At 38.7% G+C, this 16,337-nt stretch overlaps 1 protein-coding gene across 5 annotated transcripts; it reads right to left on the bottom strand.

Annotated features, from left to right (window-relative positions):
• Positions 1 to 1,531: 1,531 nt before the first annotated feature.
• Positions 1,532 to 15,493, bottom strand: smox (spermine oxidase). Of its 5 annotated transcripts, none has more exons than XM_044114830.1 (7): positions 15,359 to 15,493; positions 9,695 to 9,929; positions 8,920 to 9,146; positions 7,392 to 7,565; positions 6,122 to 6,866; positions 3,424 to 3,602; positions 1,532 to 2,074 (listed from the first exon to the last, which is right to left on the bottom strand). In XM_044114830.1, the coding sequence occupies exons 2-7, from the start codon at positions 9,900 to 9,902 to the stop codon at positions 1,946 to 1,948; spliced, it is 1,662 nt and encodes a 553-aa protein (XP_043970765.1). In that variant the 5' UTR covers positions 9,903 to 9,929; positions 15,359 to 15,493; the 3' UTR covers positions 1,532 to 1,945. The 5 variants fall into 5 exon arrangements, with proteins under 5 accessions (XP_043970765.1, XP_043970767.1, XP_043970768.1 ...); XM_044114832.1 differs by having other exon boundaries at positions 1,532 to 2,065; XM_044114833.1 differs by having other exon boundaries at positions 3,442 to 3,602.
• Between the last annotated feature and the right edge of the window lie 844 nt (positions 15,494 to 16,337).

Genomic DNA, 16,337 nt, shown 5'->3' with positions numbered 1-16,337 from the left:
AAAAAAAAATGTAAATAAAAAGTACAAACACACTGTATCTTTTATTCTGGACCAATAGTGTTTGAGCCTTTCCTCTATGGTTTTAAGAACGGTTCCCACATACTCTGATACGCCTCAATCTGACCGTTTATCTTGTAGATGAGTCGTTCATAAGAAGCAGTTTCTAAAAGTGCTGCATACCATTCTGTATAAGTAGGGATACTTTGACCTTTCCAGTGTCTTAATATAACTCGTTTAGCCGTTGTGAGGGCTATTTTTAACCACTGTACTTTTTTTGTTCCTATTTTGACTTTATAATCCAAGAAGTTAAGAAGTGCCAGTGTAGGTGTCAACAATAGGTTGGAGTTGAGGGTGCTGTTAATTTTCCCCATGACCTCCTGCCAATAGGAAACTAGTTTCGGAAACATGAGGAACATATGAAGCATGTCTCCTGAGCTTTGTTTGCATCGCCAGCAAGTATCAGAGTTACTTATTCTAGCTCTGAATAATTTAACTGGTGTCCAATAGAATCGATTCATAATTTTGAACTGTATCAGTTTGGAGCGTGCATCTCTCATGGCCTTTAACATTTGTTTGACTATTGCAGCCCACTGTTCCTCTGTGAACTTTATGTTTTAACTCTGATTCCCATACCTTCTTAAGTCCTGTATTAATATTGCAAGTGTTCTCAATCAGATAGTTATAAATATGACTTACCCGTCTTGGGGAGTCTTTTACTTTATTAAACATGGTGTATATTGGTGATTCCATGGGTATGGTTCCCTCAGGATTCTTTAATTTTGTAAGGCAGTCTCTAATTTGTAGGAACTTCCAGAAATCTTTGTGGTTTAGATTGTATAGTTCTTGAAATTGTTGAAATGACAGTAAGGTACCATTTTTGAGAAGCAGTTTATACAGTCAATCCCTTTTATATGCCAGCTCCTCCAAAAAAATCATTTTCCCCCCTATTTTTATTTTTGGGTTATTCCACACTGAGGCTGTTCCCTGAGCGAAAGGACAGGTGTTTGCTTTTTTATGTAACTGCTGCCAAACCTTTTTAGTATGAGTGATAAAAAACTGTCTTTTTAAATTTATTAAGCCAGAATACTTGACCGGCTGGTGATGGTGAAGCTGCAGCTGAATGGTTAATTCCTCTGCAGCCTCACGTGTTCCTCTGCCGGAGCGGGACTCGTGCCAGAACTTTGTCCCAGCGTTCTCCTCATCTTGCTCTCCCGGTCTGAATAGAGGAGGAGAGTGCACAGCCGACAGAAAACAACGTTTCAGCTTACACTCATCCACACAATCCTCTAAACTGACTGATTTAACAATCTCAGGCAAAATGCTGAATGTTGTAAAACTTAAAATACAGCAACCAAGTGTCGTATTAATGTTTAATGCACTCAGGTGATTTTATTACTTCCAGAAAAACCACTGCTGTTTGTTACTTTCTTGCCAGTCAATTAAAACACCTACTTTTGATGTTTTGGGTGTTATATTTGACAGCTAAATGGTAAGCAGAGAACGTTACATATAAAAAGCCATGAAGCTGATGAATGATCATAGAACTTTTATTTTGTTAAAATTTGCACAATTTTTGTTAATTATCTCCATAATTTTTTTGAAGAAACATGATATTAAATACAGAAGGCACTTATAAAAAGGTAAATTAAAGATGTTGCTGCTATGAACATAAAATTCCTGATTTAGAAAAAAAACAGTAACCGCATCATGAAAGAATGGCCAAGACAAGAAATTACAGCACCGTTGATAACTATCTAAACAAAACATTTAAAATGAAATTAAGTTGATTTAAAACCTACAGTACATGAAAAATACTTGTTTATCAGTGTAATAATGCCCGAGCTATGCTTATACATGGAACTTAACCGTTAAGACAGAAAACTTTAAGTCAATGGTTTGTAATTTTTTCACTAGTTGGAGGCTCAATATCTTTATATAGATTATATTAGGCTTTGTGGTCATGGTACACCTCCATCAAGCGAGTGGCCTCTCTCTGCCCTGAGAGCAAAGCACCATGTGTTGTGGAATAGTACTTTCTGTGAGTGGCCTCTCCTGCAAACAGGACCTGCAGCGGCTAAGAAAGGAGCAAAAGACAGCGGGGGAGGGGAGAGACAAAAGGGAAAACATGTTAGCGAACAAATCCAGATTAAGAGCAACATTTGTCTGTGTTATATGGTTTTAGCCTTCCCAGAGGCACCGTCTTCTATTTCTCTTTCCCTCGTCTGAGGTTCACTTGTTGAAGTGCTGCTGGGGCTAACCTGAGTGTGATTTTAGCTTGGCTGAACTGAAGGACTCTCAGCTGAGAGAGGTCATGCTGTTCCTGCAGGAGTGTCAAATGTACATGAAGAACTCCCACCAATCAAACACACCTCTAGCTCCTTTTCCTCTTCACCCAGAATCATCAGGTTTCATGCTCCAGCCTTACATTTGCTCTCTGACAGCATTTGCTCTAAATGTGTTGGCGGTGTGACGGTTGCTGATCTCTGTGTAAAGATATATTAGATCTATGAATATATTTACCTAGTTAAGGATGACTGTATCTGAGCCGAATGGGTGACAGATAACCTGTTCATTAACTTTTCTACATTTTGACACATTACAATCACAATTTTCTTTATATTTTACAACCATTTTGTTCTGCAAACCCCAGTGGTGCAAGATGAGGACAATGACGCATAGTTTTATTTTTTTTATATAAACAAAAAGCTGAATGGTGCGGTGTGCATTTCCAGCTGGTGTTTAGTTGGTGTTTAGTTTCCCAATAATCCTGAATCAATATTAGCTGAACAACATTCTGCTGTCTTTCTTTCTTTTACAAATGTCTTTGTTAATTGCCATTCTTCCATAAAGGCCAGCTTTCTGGAGTGCATAACTAATAGCTGTTCAATCAAAAAATATTATACTTGAGCTGTGGATTTCTGCAGCTCCTCCAGAGGTAACACAGGCCTCTCCTCTGCCCCCTGATTAAGAGTCTCTTTGCCTGTTCTGTCAGTTTAGTTGCTGTTATCTCCACTTCTCCTTGATCTGTTTGCTGTTTCTTCGTCTTCATGATGCTGTTTGTCCACTGATGTTCTCTAATAAGCATCTAAGGCCTTCACACATCAACTGGATTGAGACTGAGACTAAAATTACAGGTTAACACTCTGTAGTATTTAGACTTCTGAAGGGAATTGATTGCATGATAATTTATTTAACGCGGAAAACGTGACGCACTTTTATTTCTCAGTAAGAAACCTTTCAAAATGATGTGTTTTCTCCATGTCAGAATGATGTAATACTTTGTGTTGGCCTGTCACATAAAATTCCAATTAAACACGCTGAAGGTTTCGAAGTTACACAGTGGGTAAAATGTTTTTAGATTGTGAGTCCTCTAAAAATAGATTTGTTTGAGTGCATGGCAAATGAGCAAAACATGAAATGTACTTTGTTCAGATGTCTTACTGGAGCCTTGGTGCTGTTGGCATAAGGCAGCGGCATGGCCAGCCTTTCACAGTCTTGTCCACTGGACCCGACCCTGGTGAAGGAGTAGGAGCCTCGGATATAGGGGTTGCTGCCCCACGATGAGCGCAGGATACGCTTGGGTTTTGGAATGTCAGGATTCCCTATCAACAGGCAACATGAAGGGAAAAAGTCAACATACTACTGAATGCTCAAATTAAATAGAGTTTGCTTTCCATGACATAATAAAACTCAGACAGGTGGCGTTTTAGGACAGGTCAGACTCAGGTCAAATGTACAAAGGGTATATGCATGGTGATTAAGTGTAAGATCTTAAATCAATAGTGATAAATAAAATCAATGCTGACAGAGGAAGCTGCAGTGAGGCTCAAGGTTTGTAGCTCTGATAGGTGATGAAGAAATAAGACTGTGACAATGGCATAGATTCTGGTCATCTATTATATGACTGCATGTGTAGGTACATGCATGTTTATTATCCTGGGTTTGTCAGCATATGACTCACTATGACATTGTGCTGAATCATTAACTGTAGTCAAGCTACAGATCAGTAAAAGGGAAGAACTTTAGTACAAGAAAAACAGTTTAATCACTAAAATGAAGTGTATGTGCTATGTATTTAATTCTTAGACTTTGGTGCGCAAAGTAAAGCAAGAAATATAGCAAGAAAACAGCTCTAGAACCAGACATAAGTAGTTACTAGTTACTTTTTCTTTAGTTACATTTAGTTAGCTACATTTATGAAATGTAGTGACTCAAGTAGCTTTGAACACATTTTTTTATGAGCATTTTAATGCATCATATTTTTTACTTCAACTTGAGTAATATCATTATGAATAAAACTCCTGTTTTGAGTCAAATTTTTTGGCTACTCTGGTTACATCACAAAATACAGCAAGTATGTTTTGACTAAAAACCCACCTCACACAGAAACACGGTGCTGTGAATGGTGAGACCTAAGGATTGTAAAAAAGCTTCATGTTATTTTCCATTTTTTTGAGTTTGTGCTTTTGTTGCCCATTTTTTATCTTATGATGATGTTATTTATATTTACTCATTCTTTTATTATTCTATTTGTATAATTTCTGTACAATTACAAATTAAATCAGATTACACTGTAGTACTCAAGTACCCTTATATGTTTTTTTCTAATTCTTTGGGTTTATTCTTTTTCTTCTACTAAAGTTATTTTTGTACAGTTTTTGGCTACTTCATCTAAAATCAGTTTATATAAGGGGGATTGACGCTGTATTCTTGTATTTTGACACAGACAAGTCAGATGGAAAAAAAAAGTGGCATAAAGAGCTGTAGCCATACTGTCGATTATATTGCCAGTATGTCACATGATCAAAACACTGTGGATGAAGAAAGGTAAAAGTTCAACGAGTCGAAGTCGTTTGCTTACAACTTTGAGTGCAAACAGAGGCTCCCCTGTGAGGATATATGTAATTGAACAACAGCTGCATAAATAAAAACACACTGACCTAATTGAGGAGTGTGTGTGAGCATGTGTGGCTTTGCACTTGATACATTAGAAAGACCATTTTTCTCAGTGTGTGCGTGGGCATGCGTGTGTGTGAGAAGGACTTTTGTGTAATTCACATTACACATAAATAGGAAGTGCACTGACCTCAGCATGAAGTGACACATACAGCCTCTGTACTTGGACTGTGACCCAGTTCAGAGGAAGAAGCCAGACTTGTGCGTGTTTTGTACTTCCTTCCTGACCTACTGCCATTCAGCACACAGTAAATCAACCCAGAGAACAGGTTACATGTTCTGCTGCAATCACGTTGGTGCCCTTACGCAACTTTCCCCTGAGTTGTTCTCACCTCCAACAATGTGAACAAGGCTTGTCTTAAGGAAGATGTACTGTTCTAGGTCATAGAATTTATATATTCAGATTTTTCTTTTTTATATTTTTTTTAATATGATGCCTTTCTGAAACTTGCGCTCTTTGTGTTTTTTGTTAGTTTTTTGTTTTGTTCCATGTGCGTCCTTTTTCTTGTAAAACCAAACTCGAGCAGTTTTGACCCTCAAATGTGGCTACTCAGTGACCGATACTCAGTGTTCAGTTCTGCGTCTGTGATCATTATAGATGTTCTTTAGAGAAACAGATTCTCCCATCTCAGCTGTGGACCTCCATGATTTCTCCAGTTACTGCCGGGACTTTTGGATGCTTTGATTTTATTATTGCCCTCTATATGCAGTTGACATCCTGTCTATTGTATACAGTATACAATAGACAGTATTTTATTTTTATGCTTTTTAGTTGTGAAAAATGCTGAAACCGTGTGTGATTTTTCTTCCACTCAGTTATCCTCCACCTTATTTGTCAATCATATGGAATCACATTACAATACAATAAGGCTTGTGGATGTATTGTGACAAAATGTATCAGTAACATACTTTCTCAGGGTGCAGTACACCAGAGTCATTCGGCTGATTCCTTTGTTAAAACTTTCTAGGAAAGCAGATTACATCACAGCATCCGTTATGCTGTAGCAACTCCCAGATAATGACCCACTCACGACTCACGATTCACTCCGTAAAAATTCTCACTCTTAGTCATCCAAGGTTACTAGGTTAATTTCAGACGAGAGAAGGCTCATGAAGTGAGGAAATAAATGACAAGTTCCTTGTGCTTGAATGTGCGTGTCCTCACCTGTGAAGCGCCTCAGCAGCTCGGTGCAGGTTTCAGCCACCGTCTCGTCATCGCAGCGCTCCATGTGCAGTGCCTCTTGGCCGCAGATCCAGCCACTTAGCATGTAGCCATAGCGCTCTGGTGGGTAGAGGACATCGAAGCTGCAGATTTTCTTGTACCACAAATCTTCGGGGTAGGCCAGCTGTTCGAGCTGAGCTTCATCCTCCCACACGAACTGGATGCTGTTGCACTCTGGGCTCCAGAAAGGCTCCTCAAACTCTAGGAAAATCTTATCAGTGGTGCTGATGCCCAGCTTCTCGATGGCGAGCACCTTGTCTTCGGGAAGAGACGGAGAGAACATGGCCTCATGGTTCTGCTTCAGCACGCCGAGGGAAGTCGTCACAATGACGTGGTCTGCTGGGATCCACTCCTCATCCTCGCACTCCACCCAAATGGGCTGACCTAGGATCAGGGGATCCTTGTTACGTTGGTGGCTGTGGTTCTTGTCATTGTGGTTGTCCTCCATCTTGACATGGCTGCCCTTGCCGATGACTTCTCGATGCTGTGCTGAGTAATTCCAGTGGATGCAGCGGACTGGTTTGCAAAGGCAGATGGTGTGAGACGGGATGTCCTGGGCCAGGAGGTCCACAATCTTCTTGAAGCCTTCAGGAATTACATAATGTGCGCCAGGGATCTCCGTCCACTCTCCAAACTCACTCAAAGACACCTCATCCATGCTGGGAGAGCTGCTCTCACAGCTCTCCACCTTAAAGAAAGACATCATTATATCACTCGCAACAAGACTGAAAAGTAATTAAGTTGTTACCCCAACAGAAATTAGCGTAAACGAATCGTTTCAAACTTATCGGAACTCGCTCGCAATGATCCAAGTGATTTACAAAAAAACTACTATTTTGCCTGCAAAAAGCAAACATTCAGTGCTGTGAAAATGTACTTAACAGAAAATGGATTTCTTCCATTTTGTTTGCTTCTCACGCTAATTTTATTATTTTATTTTTTTTTCAGATCAACAAATGTTAATATCAGGCACATATCTTTGTCTGATTAGAAATATTGAATTGTGACCAAAAAGCCTAAAACAGGGGAACACAGTAAACTGAAGGCCATTAATTCAATTGTTTATTAAAGGGTGACAGAATAAAGGGGGCTGAACACAAATGCAAACCAAAATATTCAATACAATTTTTATTTGCAAAAAATATTAAAAACAATTTGAATATTTTTTCCACTGTCAAGAATCCACAGATGGATGTGAAGAGCCCAAACATACCTTGAGGTACTGTTGAAGCATGGAGAGTTTGAGCTTCTTGGTGCTTTCAGAATCATCAGGGTCCACCATAATCCTCCTGCGCACCAAGTCTCGAGTAAAAACGCCGACGCTGTTCTGGCTCTCAGCACAAACTGGTTTCCCATTCTGGAAGAACTCCTGAGTCAGCTCATATACCTACAGGAGAGAGAAATGCAGCAATTCAAGACAAGAGAAAGAGGAGGAAAGTAAAGAAAGAGAGTCAGTCAGTGGAAGCTTTACTTGAGACAGAAAAGCATCTTATTTATGTCAAAATGTAAAAGAAAAAACAATGTAAAAAATAAAATATAACTAGGTATGTTCTGGTTACCTGGTTTATGTTATACCAAGGTTTTTCTTAAAAAAAGAAATAGAACAAATAAAGCGTATAGATGACATTATTATTAACTATAAAAACCAACATGTGAGGATGATTGTCAATTTTCTCTGTTTTAAAAAGAAGTAATTAGGTCGTGTCATACAGTGTTGTTTTAAAATTTTGACAGGAGTCCAGTGAAATCACACCTACTGACTCTTAAGATATGCTGGTTTGTGTCACTGAGCACAAATTTCTCATGAACAGCAATCAGTTATGCATCAACATGTTCCAAGGAAAAACAATCAGTGTCATGCCACAATGTCCCAACTTCCAGTTAATGAAGCTGGATTTCTTAGAAAGAATAACCTGCATCATCAGATGAACAGAGGTAAAATATTGATGTTTTGAGTGCTGTGCCAAGTAAAGCGGATGGAAAGTTACAACCAATGTGGATATTATAACCATCAAAACTGTGTTCAAAGTTATTATAAGTCTGAATGTTGAGGCTACTACTGCAGTGTCACCTCTACCAGTTCACTCTGCTCTATGCTGCTGTAGTGAACACATAATAATAAACACTTTTTTTAATGAATAAAGTGATTCTGTCCTAAAAGACTGAAATCATGTCACAAAGATTTATGTTATATGAACGACCAGGAGATATCCTGAACTATCAGATGCATGACGTCTAGCTTCCAGGATGCATGTTTTTATTATTATGCTATTATCATTATCATGTTTTTCATATTTATATATCATATTCATATATTTAATGAACTGGATAAAGAGAGATGACATACAACCAAAAACGAAATCATAATGTTGTCTGTGAACATCACAGCTCCTCTTTATTTTATGTATTAACATTTCCTTGTTTCCCAGTACATGACTATATGTACATTTTTAGGTTTTTACTATTACACCTTTTTTCTAAACTCCCACAATTAGCATCTGTGGAAATTTCCCCTTCTGAATTTGGAGTTTACATTTTTACAACACAGCAACCTACTTTAAAAGTAACTGGTGACCTTGTATTACCTGTTTACTGTGCTGTGACTGCCTGCAGGAAGGTCTTTGTGAGATTAGCATACACAGGTTTTTTCTGTTGCTTTGCAGGCTGAACCATGCATAGCACAATTTGTACATGGTAATATGAATTCAGATGTGCACCTATCCATCTCTGTGTAGTCTCACCTCATTGTACAGGTCACTGAATTCCTCCACCAGGTCTTTGGGGATCCTTTTCCCCACATTGGTCTGATAGTGAGCCACGCCGTTCTTGGTGTACAGGCTGATGCGTCCCACACTCCTCTCTCCGTCTGTGGTGTGCTCCAGCAGCCCATTTTCCTCTGCCAGGTGGTACACTGGGTTCCCATTGGCACCATGAATCCAGGTAGCTCCAAGTTCCAAAGTTGCTTCTCCTGCAACAACAACAAAAACAACATTTGAATTGGATTACAGAAACACATTAGGTCTGTTTGATGTTATTATGATTTACTCAGATGTAATCAAAATGTCTGAATGAACAGCACTGCATATAAAGTCTGAATAGCTCAACTTCAATCAGGTAATTAGAAAAGTAAGTTCGATAACATGATAGATTTATTACATGGTAAATACAGTTTTTAAATTCATTTATGTATTCTTTATAGCAGTGCTGTCCAGTTCCGGTTCTTCCAGCTTATTTTGGATGTAATCAAGCTCCATCACACCTGTGTCAAACAGCTGCTCACATTATGATCCATTCATTTAATTTAAGCAAGGAAACATAAAGATTGAGAAATTTGGCCCTTTAAAATCAAAATTGAACATCACAGATGTATCTAAAATGAAAACATTTAGTGTTTTTAAACTATCTTTGATGACCAGGTAAAATAGCCAGTGCCCTACTGACCAACTTGCACTTTATGTTTAAAAGAAAGTTTTCAAAGAAAAAAAACTTTGGCTAAACAGCAACACATGATCTCACCGTTCTTAACACTCTGAACTCTCCCACCGACGTGGTCTGATGCTTCTAGGACGGTGACATCCGTGAATCCGTTTTTCAGTAGGACCCTTGTTGCAGCAAGGCCAGCCAAGCCAGCACCAATTACTACTATTCGAGGCTGTCGATGAGGGCGAAAGCCGCTACTAAGAGGATCATCAGTGCTGTCTGAGGAAATTTCACAACTTTGCATGCCGTCTAAGCTCTTCTTCGGTTGAGTCTGGAGGAGACAAACACAAACAGGGTTAGTAGTCACAACATCTGAGTTATATCTGGTTGAGCACCGTCTCACAGCATGTTACTAAGATATAAAGGTATGTCCGCAATTACTCATATCCCTGGCAGATTGTGAGTTAAAATAATCTTTTATTTTAACCGGGCAGAGTCCCGACTGGAATCTGTGAATGGAGCTAAAGATGATAAGGGTGATTGAAAGGATGCCTTTCAACCTCAGTCAGTTATCAAAAAAAAAGGAAAAGAGAGATGAACTGTTAAACAATAGCGATGTTGATGCTGATATTCTTTCTACAAATGAGTTCATTGGTGCTGCAAAGACCTACACACCTAAAAATACCTAAATTGAGGTGAGGGGTCTAAAAACCTACTGAAACTGGAACCAAAGAGTTTGTTGTTTACTGTTGTTAAATGAGTAAATCCTTAAAATATTTTCACCCGTTCTGTTCAACACATAATTCGGCCTGATTTGGAGCTGTGCTGAGCTGTTTATCAAGCTACGACTACAAAAGCCTATTGAACAGACGACCTGTGCTGTTAGTCGGCAGTCAACTTACCATGACCCACATTTACAGCAGAGTTTATTACAATCATTAACTTAATTTAGAGCCTTCATTTTGTGGCATGTTTACATTGCTTTGTCCCCTGGCTCTGTATTACTGTTTATTAAGCGTGAGGCCAAATTAGAAGGTCTTTGGCGAACCGTGTTATTTCTGTCAGAGAACACAGTGTACACAAAAGAGAAGCATTTCTTATTACAGTTTCCTGAATTTCTCAGACAGAGAAATGGCAAAGTTCCTGGTGAAGAAAGAGTACAAAGCTGACCCTGTTGCTTCAGCACAAGGCTCTTTGCTGTGGATGTGTGGACAGCTGTGTGTAAAAACAACATTTGATTGAAAACATAATACAGACGTTTACTCAGCACCAACATTTGAAGCCTTTTATCAAAGATTAACAGTAAACTGTCTCCTACATTATAAGTAAGCATTGTAAAATGGTTTAATTAATTTTTAGAAATAATCCTGCTTTGTCTGATTGTATGTGTACACAAAGATCACTAAATGATACCCCAGTAAGCAGTATGTGGAAAATACATAAAGAATAGAATAGAATTAAATTGAGATTATTGGTTTAAAGATGCAGCCTTTCGCCCAGATTGTTAGCTGGAGATAGGCACCAGCACCCCTCCCAAACCCACTGGGACAAGGGAGTTCGAAGATGGATGGATGGATGGATGGATGGATAAAGATGTACCTTTTTAAAAGCTGATACAAAAAATAACAGAGAATTCTATTCTATTTGATGATTTTGACAAAAATGTTTACTGCTACATCATTACATTCATAAATAACATATTGATATACAATAGATCTAAGAGTTAAATTCTAATCGAAAATATATTTCTCCTAGTCTAAATATGGTTTTAATTGTACATCGTTTAATGTGCATTTAAAGCTCAAACTGATTCAAGAAATCCCCAAAAAAAAACTTATGACCTGACTCATAAAACATATCTGTTAAAGAACTATTTTGAAACCCATTTTCACAACAGTTTTCTATCAAATTTTAACTATATTTATTTCATACTTTTACATTTTAGTTGACTTTTGTTGACTCGCTAGTCGAGTATAGAACAAGTAGTGTTTCAGGCACAGTGTACAAATGATGGAACATGGATTAAAGAGATGTTAATGTTAGAGAGATGTGTTAGCATTTGAACTAAACTTTAAGTGGGACTACAAATTAAAATTTGCTCAAGGCGCCATGAAGTCTTACCGACTTTCATCAATTTCTGAACCACCATGGAATAACACGGGTTCAGGCTATGTGAATTTTCACAGCCACAGAAGCATCTGCAAATATGATCACTGCAAATGCAAACGCAAGACAGCCATTGTGACTGATTTCCAACTCCCACAGCAGAAGAGTCCGTAGAAGTCATCTGACTAACAAAGAAAGAGGAAAACCACAAACCAGGACTTCAAGACAACATATGTGAAAATCGCTCTGTAAAGTCAAAATTAGACTGTGACGTCTGTTTATGGAGGACATGTACAGTTTAGTGGAAATAGAGTTTCGGTTGACTGCTGTTCCCTCAGGGAGATATGGGTTAAACCCAATGATATGCTGGAGTCAGCATATGACATTGGGTCTAATTTCACTTTAAACACCCTGCAGGTTTGTAGGACAATCAGAAATGAATTCCATTCATAAACTATAATTCCAACAATACTGTATATTTTAAGAATGAAAAGGATTCAGGCAATAATGCTTAATTTATTTTCTGTTTACAACAGCCAGCTAATTTCTTTGTAAATCAAAGAGTATTTCTGGAAAATTAACAGCAATAAATCTCCCCTCATGTGACTTTAAATCACAGAAGCACAGCAGTGGATTTATTCCACTCCAAACATTTCAGCGTTATATATAACTAAAACACTATAGCTGCAGTTTTCATGCATTTTGAGGTAAACAAGCTTCAACAATTCAACATTTCTGTGGCGTTATCACTGCGCTATACATGTAAAGGAATTTTTCTCTACATCGTTATCTCATGGGATTTCATGTAAGGCGATCAATATTCGACACAAACCGTCTCTGAGCCTCTCACACACATTACTCTGACAGCTTGTGCATCCGTTCCTGGTTGCATGTAATTCCATGGCTGGTTAATACAGTCACCACATGTCGCCGCTCCATGCTTTACCCTAGCACCACAGATTACTGTGTGGGCTGGCCTTGGTTAGACAGGTGGCTGCGGGTGGGGTGGGGTGAGGATGAAGGGATGGGAGTTTGCCAACACTGACCTAGAAATGGCAATTTACAGAGAAGCGAGTCTGCCAATGGACTCTCAAAGAGCAGGACTGGCCTTCAGCAGGAACTCTTTCAAATGACTGTGTCTGAGCTCCTGTCTTTCGTCATAACTATTTCCCTTTCCTGTTTTCGCCCGCAGACACAGCTCTTTCCAGCTGTGTGCGCACACACTCGCACACATCTGCATTTCCTCTATCAGCCACATGAGACCAGGGGCATCTCTACATGAAAAACTTGCAGTTTAGTCTGGCGAATGCATGCCAAAGGTCAGACATTCCTCATTTCGCTCCCAACTCTGATTTTCCCATGCTGCAGGAATCAAGTGGGAGTACGCAAACGCGCGTGTGCACTTCACAGCTGTGCAGCAGCGCACCACACTGGTTGGCCCCCTGACAGGTACTGTTGACTTAGTCTAAAGCAGAATCATAAAAATGAAAAGGAAAATAAATTGTTTTCTTGACAAATGAAAAGAATAATCTCTAATGGGAGCATATCAATAATATAACAGAAAAATGACTGAGCGAGAACTTTCCCCAAGGTTTGAACTGGAGACTGTCCTTTCTTCTTGGCAGGCCATAGTGCACTGATGTCTAAGTTTGTGGTTCCTTATGTAACATAATCATTCTTCAGCAATTTTTCACTGCATTCTTAACTAGAACTATATGTCAGACAGACATATATCAATGGATCTTAAAAATATTGCCATGACAGGGTGGGTGCAGCACTGAATGATTGTTTGTGTTTTTTAATATTTTATGGGCTGCTGACATCTACTGCTTTTTTTTTAATGTTTTCAGTTAACATGGTGTACATATTGAACCATCAGCTGTTTTATATTATGTTACTTTTTTTTGTTGTCAGAAGTAATTATTTTCTCACGAACCAAATGCAGATAAACAAGGACATGCAGAACTCCTCCATCTGTACAAGACTTGACAAGACTGAACAAGGATAAGCATTGTAAAATAATAAAATCTAATTTTCCATTGTGTGTGAACCTGACGTTCATCTTTAAACTACAAAAGGAGGCGGTCTGAATATGAGAAAAAGTTTTAGTTTTTTTTAATTTAAACTTTGCCAGTAATTTGTGATTTTTATTGTTCCATTTAGAACATGATCACAACATTTTGTGGTATGTATTGTGCTACTATTAAAAGTGAATATAAAAATGTACTTCAGGTTTTTTTGTACAGAATCCTGAGCTCTATAGCTTCTGCTTATAAAAATAAAATTGACTAATTTACAAAAGAGACTACTGTACGCCAAATTTTATTGACATTGTCTATCCCACTTAGGACAAGTGGGTATAGACTATCTCCAGGAGTTATTGGACACGAGGTGAGGTCTATTGCCTGGACATGTCACTAGTCCATTACAGGGTAACAGACACATGTTTTTGTCATAAAACAGAACACAGGAACCACTGAGATTTTTGGATACATTATGATTTATTAATGCTTTTATGGACCCTGCAGTGGAAGAATATGGTAAAAGTGAGAACCCTAGCACACTGTTCATTTTTCTCCTTTGCAAATGTCATCAGTTAGAGTTTATCGATACTGCAATAAATCACAAAATCTTATCAAACAAAATGTAAATAGTTTTAAAATGTATTTACAGCCCAACTCTAATTTAAAAAAAATTGATTCCTGTAAACTTATGTTTGACTAGAAAAAGAAAAATGGCTTGTATTTTATTTCAATTATTTTCTAGACTAATCTAATCTAAGAATGAGATAATCACTTGCTTTTGCTCGTCCTTGATATCATCAGTACTTGATGAGAAAATGTACTTATGCCAGGAATCTTGAAACAAATGCATGACTTTATGAGGTGGATATACGCAGAATTTCGACCACAGCAATGACCAAAATTGTAAATATACTATTTAGTTGTAAACGGTGAAAACAAAACATTGTAATAGGAGTTTCAACCAAAGAAATCTATTATCTTTGTTCTCATTAGTTTTACTTGTTGTTTTTCAGGATATCACTGTAACACCAGTATAGTGCTATAAACTGTATATAAGCGCACCAAACTGGGAAGCTGAAACTTTTCCTAGCGGAATAAAGAAGTGACAGCCGCTCGCCGCCTGTAAGAACAAAGACAGCTGAAATCAGATGTTTCCTGTATGCTGCGCACAACAGCTGTGTGGTGAAAGCCTGCCACGTCTATAGGCTGTGATGCCAAAGTGGCAGCAGCTCTTAACAAAGCGAGCCACTTCACAGAGTTCATCTGGAAGACAGAACAGCGATGGTGACGTGACAACACACAAACGCGCCTTGAGGCGGAAAAATACGGGTGAAAAACTCCGTTTCCGTTCAAAGCCAGAGCCACTTTGTTCTGTTTATCAGTGTGTCAGATGTTGTTTTTGGTCAGAGCGGCGCTCCTGTGTACAGTTTGTCTTTGTGCGGCGTTTTTTAGTGTTTATCCTCGCAAACACCTGGCTGACATTCAGTAAAAACATGTAAACAAGATTATCTCCCGTTATTGGCCAGCGACACGCAGCCTGGGTTCTAGAGGATGAACGCTCTCACCATCAGCGACCCGCTTTGTAAACAATAACCAGAGTGAATGTGCTGTACGCGGAGCAGCTGTTTACCTGACTCTCTTGGTCTTCTTCTGTATAAAATCCCCCTCAGAGTGCTCCGCTTCTCCTTTGTGCCTCTCGGGTTCTCTGGCCGACCGGCTCGGCTTTGTATTTATGTCTGGAAACCAGAAGCAGCCAGTTTTTCTCGTGGCCGCTGCCTCCTCATTAATTAAACATGAGCTATGATGACGGCGCAGGCCAGCCCTCCGTTGAGTAAAGCCTACCGTCACAGGGCTGTTAGCACACTCGGATTCTCGCACATCTGACCTGCCAAGCCACAACAAATCCCTTCACTCACAGTCAGTCATGCTCGTGGTATTAAGGTGTGATGACTGACACCGCGTAATGGTTTTCATTCACTTCAGAACACCATGTGATCGCTCCACCTTTAGGTGTCAAAGTTATTATATCTGCAAGCCGGGACGAAAGCATTTTAAGGTTCATGAAGGATTTCGCCAAACTATGAAAGGATTGGAAGAAAAACTTACCATTTTATCTGTGCATTTATCCTGATCTAACTGTGGCAACGAATAAAAAGTTGTGTTAACAGAAGATCTTCAACTAACCTGGCCTTGTTTAGCTGTTTTGCAAGGACAAAATTGGTAAATTATATATTCCTAGATGTACAAGCTTGTAGAAAAGAACTTCAAAAGGAGTTAGAGCCGTAACCCCTTTGAAAGGTGGTCCTCAAAGTAGACTGCATGGAGAAGACTGTGCTATATTTTTAAACATTTTGTAAACCACACAGTCTTTTCCTTTATTCGAGGCAATTGTGCACAAACTTGTGTTGCTTGATATAAAATCACAGTAAAATACATCAAAGTATGTAATTACTGTAGGCTGTATACTTAATAAAATGGGGATTGTGTTTTACTGGAAATATCTGAACGAGAATGACAAGCAAAAGCAGAAGATGAAGAAATACTGGAAGCAAAAGCAACATTCAGTTCATAAACTTACTGTATCTGAAGGAAAATAAAGAAGAAATAGC

Source organism: Gambusia affinis, linkage group LG04 (assembly GCF_019740435.1).
Source record: "Gambusia affinis linkage group LG04, SWU_Gaff_1.0, whole genome shotgun sequence".
NCBI lineage: Eukaryota > Metazoa > Chordata > Actinopteri > Cyprinodontiformes > Poeciliidae > Gambusia > Gambusia affinis.
This window is presented reverse-complemented; position numbering and strand designations above follow the sequence as displayed.

Bases quoted from the DNA above. Each gene is read 5' to 3' on its own strand.
- smox (XM_044114830.1), bottom strand. From the start codon at position 9,902: ATGCAAAGTTGTGAAATTTCCTCAGACAGCACTGATGATCCTCTTAGT. The intron at 9,147-9,694 runs GTGAGATCATGT...TTGTTGTTGCAG, and splicing joins AGTTCAGAGTGTTAAGAACG to GAGAAGCAACTTTGGAACTT. The intron at 3,603-6,121 runs GTGAGGACACGC...GCCTGTTGATAG, and splicing joins GCTGCTGAGGCGCTTCACAG to GGAATCCTGACATTCCAAAA.